Raw genomic sequence first — 16669 nt, forward strand, 5'->3', positions numbered from 1 at the left:
GATAAGAAACCTGAAGATCAAATTTGTGTGTGTGTGCAAATTGCAAGGGCCCACCCTCTGCTAACAACAAAAATGTGTCCATTATCATGAGTGAACAGAAGCTCCTAAAGTAGTATATACAAAAAATATGACTTATAAGGAGGCTCTAGGCCAAATAAGTAAAACAACAATTTTCTCAACAAGTCAAAATACTGTGGCCAATGAAAACAATATTGAAAGCAAGCAAAGCCCTAGCATCAGTGAACAAAGTAATAGACTGGACAAATTAGAAAAGTGTCTTTATTCAGTTACCTCTCTTCTCTCTACTATGTGTGAGGCACTTATAGATATGTTGCCAAAAACATCAGAAAAACATAAATTGTACAAAATTTTACTGGGGTCCTAGGTGAAGTTCTTGTTCTGGTCCCTGGGTCAACTAAAACGGTTCTAAGAAATGATGAAACAGAAAAGGATCTAAGTGAGGGAAATAATGATCAAAAGAGCTTGTACATCACCTGATAAAGAGACCTCACCAGACAAAGGTAAACATTTAAAAATGAGAAAGAACATCAGTAAATCATGAAGGTCTTGCAACTAAACACACAAGGAATGGGAAAAACTAAAACTGCTTTAATAAATACACTAACTGTAAAAGCAAATCCTGATTTGGTGCTCCTTCAAGAGACTCTTTTAACCAATGAAAAGAAAACACCCAAAATTTGTGGATTTTCATCCTGTAAGGTGGGATAGAGAAGGGAAAAAATAGGGAGTTCTGCTGAAATTGGTTAGAGAGAATATATCCTATAGGGAAATAACTTTGCCCTTTACAGGTAAAAATGAAGTTGGTCTGATAAATAGTAAACTTGAGGAAAATAGATGGTTATCTGTTGTCAACGATTATAATAGAGGAACAGTGGATTTTGACCTGAACCAATTTAAAAAGGTAAATGATTACTGTGAAAATGATAAATTTATAGGGGGTGACTTCAATCTTCATAATAAAATCTGGGACACTACATCACAACAGGACCAACAGTCTTTTGCATTTGGTGATTATATTTTGGAACCTGATAGTAATCTTTGTCTTATTACACCATGTGACCTGGTCACTAGGCTAAAAATAACCAATGGTAAGTATTCTACTTTAGCTTTATCACTTGTTTCATATTCATTAGCCCTAAACCAACATGTTGAACTAGCTGGTGTGGTGGAATCTGACCACCTCCCATTAATTGTGCAACTAGAGGAATCCATATATTACCTTGAAATATTGACTGATAATTCAATTGATTTACTGAATAAACAAGTAACAGATCTGCTAGTGAAGACTAGTGAAGATATTTTTAGGTTCTCTAAGCCCAAGGAAAGAAAAAAAAATCTATTCCTGGTTGGAATGCAAAATCTGAAAAAGCTTGGTTGGAAAAGGAAAAAAGGAGAAATCAATTCTATTTCAATTAATTGTCTTTATTCTGAATTAATCCATTGCTTAAAGTATGGTGCTGCGGCAGTTTTTCCTACTAATAGGATAAGATTGGGCGAACAGAAACCTCTTTGGAGCCTCAATCCTTTTTTGGTAAATTCTAATAAGGCGGCAAAACAAGCATATTGTGAATGGCAGGCACTTGGTAAGCCTAGAGACTCGCATCCGGTTTTTTTGCTAATGAAAAAGAGAAAGGCCGAATTCCAAGCGGAGCTCCGTTGTCATAATAACCTGGTCATAGAAGAAGCTTCTTCAAACATTGATAACGACAAGGACCAGAATCTCCTTTGGAATGTTCTCCAAGGCAATAGGCGGACTAACATGCCTGATACTAATTCCACACCATTGCTAAAAGAGTGGAAAATTATTTTTCTAAGTTGTCAACTTCGTACGATTCTAACAGTGTTGTGTTGCAATTAGATGAAAGGTTGAAGAATTTTTCAACTGATTACAGAATTTCTGAGGATATGTTATGTGGAGCAATCAAAACGTTAAAGGCGCAGTCGGCTAAGGATCATAATGGCATATTTGCTAATCACCTGAAACTTGCTCCTTCTTCTTTTCTTATTACTCTACTGGCATTTTTCAACCTTTTACTTACTACTGGTTTAGTACCATCGTCATTCTATATTGGCATAGTTACGCCTATGCCTAAGAGCGGGAAAAAAGACTTGTCATCTTGTAGTTCCTGGAGGCCAATTACTAGGGGTTCTATGATTGGGAAAGTGTTTGAGTTGTGTTTGAAGAGTCTTCTTGAAATTCTTGACACTGGTTCTAATCAAGTTGGTTTCAAGAGAGGTTTGGGATGTGACCACGCCCATGCATCTTTCAGCAAAGTTATTGAAGAAGCAAAAATCTCTGGTCAACTGCTATACACCCTCTTGATTGATATCAAAGGGGCCTTTGATAACATTTCTCATGCATCTGCTCTGCTCACTTTAATCCATGCGGGATTGCCCCTAGCTGTCATACGAGTCCTTCACTCTTGGTATTCTGGATTAAAGATCCTTATTTGTCCGAGTTCATCTTCATCTCAATACAAATTAATTCAAGTGGGTAGAGGAATTAGGCAAGGAGGAACTATTTCTCCTTATATATTCAATTCTTGTTTAGCTACTGTCCTTAATTCTCTTTCCTGCTCTTTTGTTTCATTATCTCGAAATCTGTCTCACATTGCATATGCTGATGTCATTATCCTTCTAAGCCAGTCCAAGTCTAGTCTTGTTTCTAATTTTAATATTTTAATTAATTGTTTAAAAGGTTTGGGCCTTTCTATCAGTTTTGAAAAATGTCAATTTTTTGTTGTAAATTGTTTAGAGGATAATGTCAGGGCGACTCTTGATTGCGGCAATGGTGTTATTTTTCAGTTGTCCCCAATAGTCACTTATTTGGGATTACCTTATGCTGCTTCAAAAAGAGATTTTAAACCAGTCCTGGTTCAGCATGTTCAGATGAAACTACGCAAGGCATTTGGTCTTTTAATTCGTTTTCGGGGTCTTCACCATCGGGACGTCCTTGGTTGTATGTATAGCGCTGTTGCTCTGCCTCATGTATTGTTCCCGTCCCTCCTCTTCCGAAATTTCAGACCTTCTGATCTTTCGCCCATTAAAGTTTCTTATTTTAAATTTTGTAAATTTTTACTTGGTTTCCCCCTTTCTTTTAGTAACACTGAGATTGTTCTAAAGCTTAATGTGAAGGATCCTGTAGTCTGTATAAAGAAAAAATATAAAACATTTGAAGATAAGGCGAAAATTAACCTTTTAGGCCACAATTTATTTCCGTTTTTTAGTAACAGTTCTGGCTCTTCATGATTTATAGGCTAAACTATTTAGCAAGTGTTTTTGTATCTTTTTTTTCTTCTCTTTTTAAGTATTTGATCAATATTTGATAGGTTTTGATTGTAAGTGTTATCATTTGTTTTTTCTTTATATTATATTGCAGCGTACTCCTCATTTTTTGAGGGAAATAAAGAAAATAAATATGCAAGAAATCCAACAATAAATAATAAAATAGAGTTAAATAGGGCTGCTGCAGTAAAAAAAAAAAGAACTATACTCCAAGAAACAAGAAAAGGACAGAAAAAGTAATTGAAGAAAAATTTTCAAATAATATAAATGTAAAAGATATGTGGTGAAATTTCAAAATTTATACAGGCCAAAAAAAATCCCCCAAAAATTTTTATTCTCCTCAACAAGGATGGCATGGTGTTCACAGCTTGAGATGATCAAATGAAAATCCTCCTAGATAATTTTATAAAAAATGCCCAAGGGTATCAGTATCAAGCACCAACTAATATAACTACAGATAATAATAACCAACCCCAAATGGAGCCATTCACTATTGAAGACCTAGAAACTGCTATAAAGAAAATAAGACCGGAAGCACCTGCCCCTGATCAAATACATAACTTAAAACTTAAAAATTTACCAGAGAAAGCCAAAAATATTCTTCTGATTCTATTCAATAAGTTCATCAAAGAAGGATACACTCCCAAAGAACGGAGAAAGACATCCATAATCCCTGTACCTAAAACAGGAAAGGATTCCTCTAATCTGGATTCATATAGGCCCATTTCTCTAGCATCTTACCTATGTAAACTAAAGGAGCATCTGATTAAAAACAGAATCCTTGGGCTTGTAATAAAAGCTTGGTTTGCTCCCAAATCAGAGCACAACTGACTGCTTAGTTAGACTTGAGGACCAAATAAAACAGGGCTTCGGATGGAAGAAAGATACATTTGCAGTTTTCCTAGACATGAAGTCTGCCAGTTGACCTGGATAAACTTTTCAAAAAAACAGGGGAAATAGGTATACCTGCCAATTGCATAAATTGGATTTCTAGCTTTTTGAGAAATCATGAGGTTAGGGTAGCTTCTAGTGGGTATAGTACAAATTTTCAGGTTAAACATGATAAAATAATGTTGAACAATGTTGCAGCAAGAATAATTTGACATTATGACCAGAGAAAAACAGTTGGTATGCTTTTCTCAAAAAATAATAAGGCTGCAGTACCACAAGTAAATGTTGTAAATCAGCCTATTAGGCTGAATGACTCTTTCTGCTACCTAGGTCTAATTTTTGATAGTAAAATGACATGGTTGAGACACACTGAGTATTTGTTAGGCAATATTAGGAGTAGATTAAACCTTATAAATGTAACATGCCTAGGGAAAAGGGGTGCTTCTTTTAAGTGTCTTAGTAAAATTATAAAGGCTGTTATTGTTAGCAAGCTTGATTATGGTAGCTTCATATATGTTGATGCTAGTCAGAAGAATATAAAAAAAATTAGATAGTGTTCCACAGTGTACTTAGGCAATCCATTGGGTACCTAAATAGTACCCAATATTCCAGCTATGATGATTGAATTGGGGGCAAGCACACTTAAGCTACAACATGATAGGTTACTTGAGAAGTATTTCACTAAACAATCTACTTTAAATGAGGATATAATCAAGATAGAAATTATGAACAATTATAATACTGATGTTAGTTTCAAGGATAGGAATACTCCAGCTTTTTATAGGTACAATAATTTACTTTCAAATGAGTGCCCAAATATAGTACCCATTAATGAGATTTTGAGGATAATAGATTGAATAAGCTATGTGCAATAAAGAAGAATGTGTATTTCCTTGTACCCAATTGGGGGGATAATAATAGCTTGACTCTCAAACATGACTTACTAAGACTAACTGACCATTAAAGAGACTATATACAACTTTTTAGTGATGGCTCCAAGTCATCCAAGTGTTGATGCGGCCTGTGCCAAAATTTCATTTGTGTGTTTCTCAGTGATGTGGCTTCATAAGCCACATCACTGGCTTCATAAGCCATGCCACTGGCTCAATTCCATCAGTGTTGAGTGGAGAGAGTGCCTAAAAAGAATAAAGAGGGAGGGGACCTGGTTGCCCAAAAATCTTTTGAAAAAGATCAAAACTGTGTGAGCCTTGTCATGTTTGCAAGCAGAAGCTGCTCCAGCATGTGATCCCTAACATTTAGGAGATTAGTGTTGCTTAATGTTTTTTATGGTTTAGCGCTACCCTACAAAATGTGTTAAATGTAAGCAGTATCTGAAGAAAAATGAGTGGTCAAAGATTTATACAATATCTATCGAAAATTGTCTAGTATCATTACATCTATTCTGTGTTTTGCCTAGAATAAGTTTTTAGCCATATTTTTTACATTAGCAATTTTGATGTTAGTCTCCCAAGGCTTTTAGAGTCTATTTTAAATCCCAAAACAAACAGTACTTTTTACTTAATTTGATTGGCTTCTTGGTATCTCACATAGGGGGTAGGTTAGGAAAAATGAAACTTTCAGGGATGGGTCTACAGATCAAAGTCTGTCCCAGGAAGTTATTTTGAAGTACCTACCTCCATTCCTTCTCCCTCTAGAGGGCCCTGAAATTTGCCTACATGACAGGTCTATACCCTTTTGAAATTTGACAAAACAACATTTTACCTTAATTTTCAGTTACTAGTTGCTTTTTCTCTGCCTTTAATTATAATCATGCAATTCCTGTTATTTGAGTAGAATTTTGAGCCATATCAATGTTCTTTTTTGAAATTTAGGGAATGTATTTGCATATCTTTAAATCCTTATAAAATGGGATTGAGCAAAGTTATGAAGCTGAAAACAATTTTGGGTAAAATTCTAGTTAATTGACTTCTTGCTATCTCAGAAAAGGTTTAGGTTAGGAAAATGGAACTTTCAGGGATGGGTCTACAGGCTAAAGTATGTCCCGGGAAGGTATTTTAAAGTACCCACCTCCACTTCTTCTCCCTCTAGAGGGCCCTGAAATTTGCCTATATGACAGGTTTATACCTATTGAAATTTTGACAAATTAACATTTTACCTTAATTTTCAGTTTCTAGTTGCTTTTTCTCTGCCTTTAGTTCTGAAAATGCAATTCCTGTTATTTGAGTAGGATTTTGAGCCATATCAATGTTTTTTGTTGTTTTTTTTTCAAAATTTAGGAAATGTATTTGCATATCTTTAAAACCTTATAAAATGGGATTGAGCAAAGTTATGAAGCTGAAAATAAGTTTGCTGTACTTCACTTAAGCAGAAGATCTATTTTGCATGGTTTCACTTTTATAACACACATATTTTTAAAGGTCATCAAAGGTCAGGGCCCTCTAGAGGGTGAAGGAGTGGAGGTAGGTACTTCAAAACACCTTTCCGGGACATATTTTAGTCTGTAGATTCATCCCTGAAACTTTCATTTTCCTAACCTAAACCTTTTCTGGGATAGCAAGAAGTCAATTAACTAGAATTTTACCCAATTTTGTTGAGCTTAAATTAAACAGAAGCTCTATTTTGCAAGGTTTTAATTTTATAACACACATATTTTAAAAGGCCATCAAAGGTCAGGGCCCTCTAGAGGGAGGAGTGGAGGTAGGTACTTCAAAATACCTTCCAGGACATACTTTAGCCTGTAGACCCATCCCTGAAAGTTTCATTTTCCTAGCCTAAACCCTTTCCAAGATAGCAAGAAGTCAATTAACTAGAATTTTACCATTTAAACTAATAACTTTAGGCTATTACATGATTAAGGATTATTTCTACTAGGCCAAGTACTATAACTAGCAACTCCCAGAGCAAAATGCCACCTGCGAAATAAAATCACACATGAGTTAAATAATTGTGGGCAAAAATAGGCCTAGGAATGACTGTTTAGTAGGGGTCTTACGTTCATAGGCGTAAGTGAATCGTTTGGACAATCACCAACTTTTGGAAGTGTCACCAGCATAAAGATGAATTGCCTTAGTGTAAAAAACTCCATATTTTGATATGGTATCCTAATGGTAGCTAATCTAGACAGTAAATGGTTTTTCCAAAACCAAAAGTCTGAATTTGTCCAAAATTTCTTCTAAAACATTGACACGTCATCACGTTATTTTTAAAAATAGATGGCATTGTTTAAATCCACTGGCCATTCATAAAATATATCATTAAGACGTTTAACTGAAATAAACGGAATTATTTTTTTGTGTATGCCAGTATGAACTTCATATTATAATTGTCTAAGAGGTATTTATAGGAAGAGGGTAGAAGAGGGGATACTTACATTGAACACAAAAATATTGGAGGCGCATGATTTCAAATAAATATAAAACGGTTATAACTATTTTGAAAAACTTAAAATTTTATTTTATAAGATTATAGTAGAGGCAGTTGGTAATTTCTAAACTATATTGAGAATTTGTTATAGTTTTTTTTAAAAGTTATTTTTAGTGTATGGGAAAGGACTTTAATCAAAATTTGCCCAGGGTGCAATAAATGTCAGCAAAATCTGGTGTTGCCAGATGTTTGGTCTAAACTTTCGCCTCAAGAAAAACTGAAAAATAAAAACAGTTAGTCCAATAGAATTGTCTTCTAGAACGTCAAAATGTTGAGTTTGATACAAAAGAATGATAAAACTCTAAAGTATTAGACCCAAGAAGTCTTAGGCATTTACTGTCTTGAAGCATGAGCAGCTTAATTAAGAAAAAGCAGAAGAGCGTGAAATTATTCCCTTTTTTGAAAGCTTGAACTTTTTATTTTGTCTTGCTTTGTGGTATAGGCCGGAAGCATACTCAAATTTAGAATTTTCTATCTCCCCCCCCAAAAAAAAGGAATGGAAGGGTATGTCCCCCAGAGGCAACTAATTACTCTCAACACTCACGAAAATATAAAGTGATTGACAATACAGTTTTGAAAAAAATTTCAAAAGTAAGCCACGTTTTGAAAAAGGTCATGATATTTAGCATTCCCTAGCAGGTCAATTACCCTCTTCACAACAGCAAGTCCTGTAAAGTTAGATAAATAAAGTGATGTAAAAACGATACATAAATTCCTACAAGTGATTGACAATGAGGTTTTGAAAAAAAAAATCAAAAATAAGCCATTTTTAAAAAAAGGCCATAGATATTAAACCTTCCCTAACAGGTCAGTTACCCTCTTCAAAACAGTAATTCCTATAAAGTGATGTAGAAAAGATATATAAAGTCCTATAAAGCGAAAATCTAAAGTTATTGACAATGCAGTTTTGAAAAATAAAAAATTCAAAAGTAAACCACATTTGAAAAAGGCGATGATATTTAACCTTTCGTAGCAGGCTAATTACCCTCTTCACTACAGCAAGTCCTAGCCGTGCCCACAAACTGACCTCCCAGAAGTAACATTTTATAACACGCGTAAAAATGCATAAGAATCTCGGTATCTGTGAATAAATACGCTGATTGCGACACTTAGGTCAATTATATCCCCTTCCCTTATCTCAAAGCGAAAAATCGCACCGTTCCCGAATTTTCCGCCGAATTCTAGTATCGAAATTGATTCTTGTGTGTGTCTCATACAAGTTAAGAACTTTCAGAATGCGAACGTATCAGATAAAAAATGAGTTCTCATATTAATTTACAGGTAAATCTTATCGTTCAGGGTATACATACATACACAGAAATTGTAAAAAATACACCCTCAAGGGTTGTCTGACGACTTGACCGGCAAACATACAAGAATGAATATATTCAGATTTCTGTCTCCTTTTTCAGAATACAAGACATTCTCTTGGTGCAGTTCCGCCATGCTTGGTAGTTATGCTACTCTTGGCACACTTAAGACACACTTGGCCCATTTCTACCACACTTGTAACACTTGTTCCACGTATGGTACGATTCCGCCATAAAATTATTTGCAGTAATTTTTTTGTTTCTCTACGCCTTAAATTACCGGGTTATTCGAAAAATTTAGGATCCTCAGTGCGCTAGATATCACTAGCTAAGCTTAGTTTTCAAACAAAAAAGTGTCTTAGTTTCCGCACAAATAAAGTACAAAAAATTTATGGACATCAAAAAATATCCTAAAAGCCCCTCGAAAATGGCGTCAAAAAAGGTGGAGCTTTCGCTCGAAACGAATGAAATTATTTGTCTTTTTGTCTGAAACAGTGTGCTTCAGTTTCCAAAATACCTACAAAAAAAAAAGAAAAAAAATCCCTATAAAAATCAAGGTGACTGAAAAAAACTATTGAAAATGAACTGAATGTTTAATGTATAATTGTATAATTATTTAATGTTTAATATACTAATTAAGGGAAACATCAACAATTAAAGCTTACAGATTCTATTTAGCGACATTTTTTTTTCTCCCACCACGAAAATAAAAGATTTTTTTATTTTTCGTACAAGTTCTACCATTTGCACTCAATGCACATTGAATCAAAATCTCTGTGCGAAAAAATATAAGATTACCCTTTAATTTGATGCACAAAAGAAAACACTATTTTTAGCTCAGCAGTAGTTATATTTTCTTTTACATTTCTCTTGCATAACCTGTTCATCTAAATTAATCTTCGTAGAATCTAATGTGCTTTTACTAAATAAACATCTTTTGTTTTTTGTTTTCTCCCACTGGATTAAAGTTTACGTAAAAACATGCAGAATAATTATATTTTTGTCAAAGTCTCATAAACGGGTTTGCTAACGAATAGATACTAGCAGTGGCGTTATTGAGATTCATAGGATCTTTTTCAAAAATTGAGCGGGAACAAAAAAGATGATTAGCCTTAAAGCCGGACGCTCCTCCAGAAATTATACTGCCTGTTCAATTCTTTTTCAATCGCGGCAAATCACACAAATACTCTAGGTTATCAGATTTCACTGCTGTCATTAAACTCAAGGGGTTTCTCACTGAAAATTACGATTATTGTATTGTCATTCTTCGTAATTCGACAAGTAGATAGGAATATTTATTTGGAAAAGAACTATTATTCGAGGAGAAAATTAGAGAAATTATTATTTGAGATTTTTTTTTGGAGGAGGGGGGTTCAACTCTTGCGAAAGAAATACCAGGAAAACACAGGAAAATTAAACATTTCGCTGAGAAAATTAAGCATTATACAAATTTAAGGTGGGTGAATCCCTCGCCTGCGTGTGTGCCTGTGGTCTGGTCATCATTATTTGCCAGGACGCGGTATAAAATTGTGGAAATTACAAATAAAAAGTACATATTTTCGGGTTTTTACTTCATGCAGACCTATTTAGAAAAATATAATTTAAATAATTGCTCGCAGCGAAGTGACCAATTTATTTCATTTTATCAAACAGTTCGTGGTAACGAACTGTACTAAGGAGCGACCCGGCTCAATAGTAACCAAAACTCTTAAAAAACGAATTTTTGATACCAATAGCTACATGAACAAAATCGCATTTTAATTCTGACTTTAAATATATGAGATACCTATCTAAAATTACGAGTCTAAGAAAAATTGCCTTATTTTAGAAAATAGAGGGAAACACCCGATAAAAGTAATAAAACCAAAATTACACCCATCCGAATCAGCCTGTCAGGGAACTCTACCGTGGAAGTGTTAAGCTTCTATCAGCAAAAATACGGATTTTTTTTTCCAGGGGTGATTATATCGAACCAGTTGTCTTAGAATGTTGCGAGCGGGCTAATTCCAATGGAAATGAAGCTATATATAAGGGAATTATATATAAAAATGAAGTATATAGTACCCTTTTTAAGTTATCTAAAAAAATTGGAGGGCACCTAGGCCCCCTCCCACACTAATTATTTTCCCACAGTCACCTGATGAAAATTCTGAGATAGCCATTTTATTCAGCATAGTCGAAAAACCGTATAACTGTGTCTTTGGGGACGACTTACTCCACCAGAATCCCCGTGGAAGGGGCTACAAGTTACAAACTTTAATCAGTGTTTATATAGTAATGGTTATTGGAAAATGTACAGACGTTTTCAGGAGGATTTTTGGTTGGGGGGGGGGGGTTGAGAACAGGGGGTTATGTTTGGGGGAACTAAAGGAAACATGATAATCTGAAAATGGAAATATCCTCTGTATCATAAAATGAAAACTTCATAGTTTGTTGTGTTAGTTTTTTTTAACATAGATTAGGGCTATATGGGAACATTAAGGGGGGGGGGAGTTGGTAAATCGTAAAAGACCAAAACTATGCATTGCTATAAACCTATTCATAAAACTAGAAACTGTGCGTTGACTATATAACTATGCATAGGCTATAAATGCGTTTTTTGCACCCCCTCCCCTTCAAGAAAAATCCTTGATGTGCCCTTGGCTATTAGCAAATAGACCAAAACTTAGTTCAAAAAAGGACTTAAACTAAACAGTTCCCACCTTTGTGCCGATCTTTTCACAGTGAAAATCAGTGCTCCCCCCCAGTACATATGTATTATAGCGACCCCACTCATTGAGTTTTATCTGAACTGTTAGCGTAGAACCGGTGTGTCTATCTGCCTTCGGAGACAATTAGCTTAGAAACAGTGAGATAAACTACTAGATTATACAGGCACATTTAAATTTAACATTTAAAATATACAGTTGAAAATTTGGTTAGGTATTTAATATAGTCTAATGCGTTCTGGACGGACTGCTTTCCATAATTCTTTATTACAGTTTCCATAATTGTGTTAGGTTATTGAAGTTTTAAATTTTATATTTCATTGGGCATTAAATTCATATCATTATATATCATTCATATTAGGAATATTTCATATTCATCCTTAATATTTCCTAACTTCACTTCTTGAGTGGGGTCGCTTTAATACATAAGTATCCCCCCTAGATATAGGCATGCCACATCGTATATAACCCTGACTAGGCCTACATTAAATAAAAATCTTCCTGGAAGACTATATTTCTCAAAACATTAATACTATTGTTACAATACAGCAAAAGTGTAGCCTACTTGCGTATTATACCAAAGACAGTCGAGAAGATTCCTAAACATAAGCTCTGTGAAAACCGGTTTCATAGCCACAACGACGAATGATAAGTGACAGAATGCATTGAATTTGTATAATTTGGGATATTTATTTGCCCATTAAGATAGGGGGAGGGGTTAGGTTACTTTACCCCTAAGTGCAAATTATGCTATTTAAACTGAACTAGCCTACTATATTTTCATCATGTTTTGTTATATTTCATCATGATCAACCTAACTTGAATTCTTGAGTCTGTTTGGTATAATACATAAGTACCAAAAATGTACAATTCAATTACCTAGCAGTCATATATATCCAAATTCCAATCAATCCAAATTTAATGTTAAAAATAAAAAATATTAAGCACCACAAAAATTCATCGCCTATTTTCACTCAACAAAACTATATTGAATACTAAAAATTGTCACCCCTCGTGGGTGAGCGATTCTTTCGTACTTGTCGCTTTAAATCTTCACGCATGCTCATAAGAGAGCGATCTCGGAGGGAGGTAATTTGAGGTGACGACTAGACTCATAGAGAGAGAATTATCCTCCCCCTCTCCGTATATGTCTTCTATAATGTTCATATTTATCGTAACTAATTGTAGTGATTATCTAATCGTATTGATTGTGAGACTTTTTTTTAAAAAAACATTGATTGGATGCGTTAATGCTTGGGATAAAGTCTGGTGTGGAAGTACCTTGTAGCATGGGTGCGTTTCAAAAGAGAAACAGCACATATACTTGGGAGGAGCCTCAGGGCTCAAAATCCCCCCCTCTGCCCTAATAATTTATGGGAAGTAGCCAAAAATATTTCATTATTGTCTCCCCATCCCCCCTCGAAAAAATTTTATGCTTACGTTTCTATAAGATGAGGGGTGGATCAAGTTTTCATTTTTACTGACTAACTGATGCGTTATAAGGTTTGAACAAGAGACAATATTACTTGTCAACTTAAATGACAGTAGACCCCAACCATATGTGTGTCATCTATAATATTCGTTTCGAATGCTTTAACTACTCATAGTAACTAAGTTTGCATCCAGGGGTTTTCGGACAAAGCCTTCTATTGAGCCCAGTTTAATTTAAAAAACAAGATGAGGGGTGGATCGAGTTCTCATTTTTACTGACTAACTGATGCGTTATGAGGTTTGAACAAGAGACAATACGACTTGTCGACTTAAATGACAGCAGACCCCAACCATATCTGTGTCTTCTATAATATTCATTTCGAATGCTTTTACTAATCATAGTAACTAAGTTTGCATCCAAGGGTTTTTCTCGAGGGGGGGGGGGAGATTTCGATAAGAGAGTACAAAATATTTTACAAAACACAGTAAAAATTTGTTTACGCATTTTTGACTGTTATACGAGTCAGGCATAATTTGAGGGGTTAGGGAGGGGGCGGTTTAAACCCATTATCACGTCGGATTCTTACAAAATTTAAGCATTAGGATGGAACATAAGAACCCTCTCCTCTGACCGAGGTGCCATTCAAAAAGTGGTTGGTGAAAAATACGCCCCCTAGATTTTTAAAATTTGCATTTTCATTAGAAACAATCAATAACAAATACTCACTCCTTAGTTTTGAAAATATGTCGTATTTTATATTTTTAACAAATGAGATATGCCAGTACGGAAAGAGGGGTCTATTTTTAGAAAGTGAAAAGGTGTGGCAAATTGCATGATAAACATTTCTTAAGACTTTTGAGGGGGACGTAGAGCTAATAGGTTAAACTCTATCCACCATTTCTACGTACCTATTTTGGTGGCAGGGCTGAAGCTAGAGTTTTAGATTGGGGAGGGGAGCATAAAGGATTTACCGACGAAATCGTCCAATATGCTGACAACTGCGGACATATACGCTAAATTAAAACGCCCAAAAGTTCCAAAGAACTTTCAGAGGAAGTGCTTCCTCTTTGCTGCACCCCTGGCTAGTGGTGCAAAGTTATACCTATATTTAATCTGACAACTTGAATTCAATATGTCAGATGAAAACATAAATTGAAGTCTTTGTGACTCACTTATTGATTCTGAGAATTAATTCGATCTGTTTTTCATTGAACAGATACATCGCTCAAAAGAAACAAGTAACTATATTCCTAGGTAAAATCGAAAGTAAGTTGTACATCTGGCGGAAGTGGACACATCTTAATTTTTAGACAACCTCCATCAGTCAGTTTTAGCCAAGCCGAATCCGCGGAAAACCTCTGACGATATTTCTTTAAAAAAAAGCTATGATGTGCACCTGGCTTTTAGCACATCTTTTTAAGAGTACACAAAACATCTTTAATGATATCTATGCTGTGAATAAAGGGGATGTGCTTGTAGTCCATTAAATTTTACTGCTTTCAATAATTTATTGTATTTTCTGTTAAACTCACCAGTTTTTGAAGCCATATCACTCTAGGAATGTCAGCCATCTGTGTGTTGCCCAGTTTCAGAGATAATTCACACCAGGTAACACTTGTAACGCGTGGTGGGGAGTGCATTACGCATGGCTCAAAGATGTTTGGCGTGGCGGAAATGTGCTATGTGTGAGGGAATAAGTGGTAATATGAGATACACAACAAATGTAAAAAGTTTGTTTCCTCTCAATGCCCCCCTCATAATAAATGTATGTGCAGTTATCTTTCCAACGTATTTCAATCAATTTTAAGCAGCGAACAATCTGAAAAAAAGGGGGGACTTACAAAAAGGGGGAGTATCTATGGCTCCCATTAATTTCGCTCCTCGTTAATTTTATAAGGAAGCTCACATCTTTTTCTATACTGACAAATTTACCCCTCCTTGGCGTATCGATTAGCAGAGGATGGGGATCAATTGTAAATTGGTTTCCCCCTCCTTCTGCATTTTGAGAAGTATATTTTTTTGAAGTGTCATTTACAAATAGGCTATAGAAACTTATATTTTTAAAATCAGCATAAAAATCTGTCATTTGATGTATATATTGGTATCAATTAGTATCAATTTTTAAAGTCTCAGTTACTATTAAGCTGACTCGATCCTTACTACTTGATACTTGTTGATATGTAACATTTGGTTGATACATAATAACTGGTTGATATATGATATTACATTGCAATTTAGCTTCGAATAGCTATTCTTCTGTGTTTATGGATCCGATAAGATACAAAAAGACAATATTTTCAGTTAATTCTTGAAAACAAATTATATTAGGTAGAAAATTCAAAGTGAATTTTTTTGCTCTTTCGATGCATAGATACAGGGGTATAACCTGGGCATTAGATAAAGGGACAGGGACTGGGCATTAGATACATGGGTATAAACTGCATACAGAGGTAAGAACTGAGTATAGATACAGAATCCTGAGCTGGACATTGAATACAAGGGTATAAGTTAAGTATAGATACCGGGGGATGAGCTGGGCATAGATAGAAGGGTATGAGTTTGTCATAGGTACAGGGACACGAACTTGGCAGTTGGCATATATACAAGGGTATGAACTGTGCATAAATACAGGAACATGAGCTGGACATAGATGTAGGGGCACTAAGGCATGAGCTTGAATGCCCAATATATTCAAGAGATCTTAAACTCGTTTTTGAATCTTGCTCTGATGCTAGTAAAATAAACTGAATTGGTATATTTAAGTTGAATTCGTATTTTGTAAATTGGCTAAATCTATAGAAATATCTGATTTTTCTGTTTAAGAGTTAATGTAGCAGGAGAAACTAGTCAGCACCAGCGACCCCCATGTGGTATGGTGTCTGAAGCTTCTTCTAAAGATATAAGAGGGAGGACCATAAGCACCCAAATTACATCTTGGTCACCATTAAAATGGAGTCCCCTACCCTAAGAGAAAATTATTTTTTTTTATAATTTCTATTATATAATTTAAGTCTTTAAATTTACACCTAAATTTTTTTTTATATAGGCTAACTATATTTGTTTTTACTTATTTTACTTATTATATTTTATAGTAACGCTTAGGTCAAGTAATAATTCTGCTGAAGCATTTTTTTTTATTTTATAATATCTATATAGCAATAACACAATTTCTTAAGTAGTAAATTACATTATTTTATAGACAATCTATTACATGCCTTAATTAAATGTTTTACGAAAACGAATTAATAAACTCCTGCTACGTCAGTAACCAATTTAACGGAAGGTAATTTTTTGTACTGGAGGCAAATATCTCCTTAAACAAGGTTTAACCTGTATTGGTATTTAAATAAGAAAAATACAAGGTTTTTTTTTAACTGCACATAAGGAGCGACATCAAAACTTAAAACAAACAGAAATTATTCCGTATGTAAAAGGGGCTGTCCCCTCCTCAACGCCTCGCTCTTTACGCTAAAGTTTGAATCTTTCTCACAACTCTATTTTTAAAACAATACAAAACTTTAGCGTAAAGAGCGAGGATTTGAGGAAGGGGCGACCCCTTTCATAAGTTCTAGTTTCGTCTGAATTTCTTAAGCATGAGATTCTTTGAGAATTCTTTAAGAATCACTAAGGCCGTTGAA

General features: G+C 34.8%; 1 protein-coding gene across 1 annotated transcript in view; it reads right to left on the reverse strand.

Moving 5' to 3' along the window:
* The window catches only part of LOC136038212 (uncharacterized), an 11834-nt gene extending 4503 nt beyond the window's left edge, over positions 1-7331 (reverse strand). The window contains exon 1 of the mRNA XM_065721297.1: positions 7151-7331. Within this exon, the coding sequence (XP_065577369.1) occupies positions 7151-7243 (93 nt within the window). The 5' untranslated portion in view covers positions 7244-7331. The remainder of the gene's footprint in view (positions 1-7150) is intronic.
* Between the last annotated feature and the right edge of the window lie 9338 nt (positions 7332-16669).

This window comes from Artemia franciscana, chromosome 17 (assembly GCF_032884065.1).
Source record: "Artemia franciscana chromosome 17, ASM3288406v1, whole genome shotgun sequence".
In the NCBI taxonomy this organism is placed as follows: domain Eukaryota; kingdom Metazoa; phylum Arthropoda; class Branchiopoda; order Anostraca; family Artemiidae; genus Artemia; species Artemia franciscana.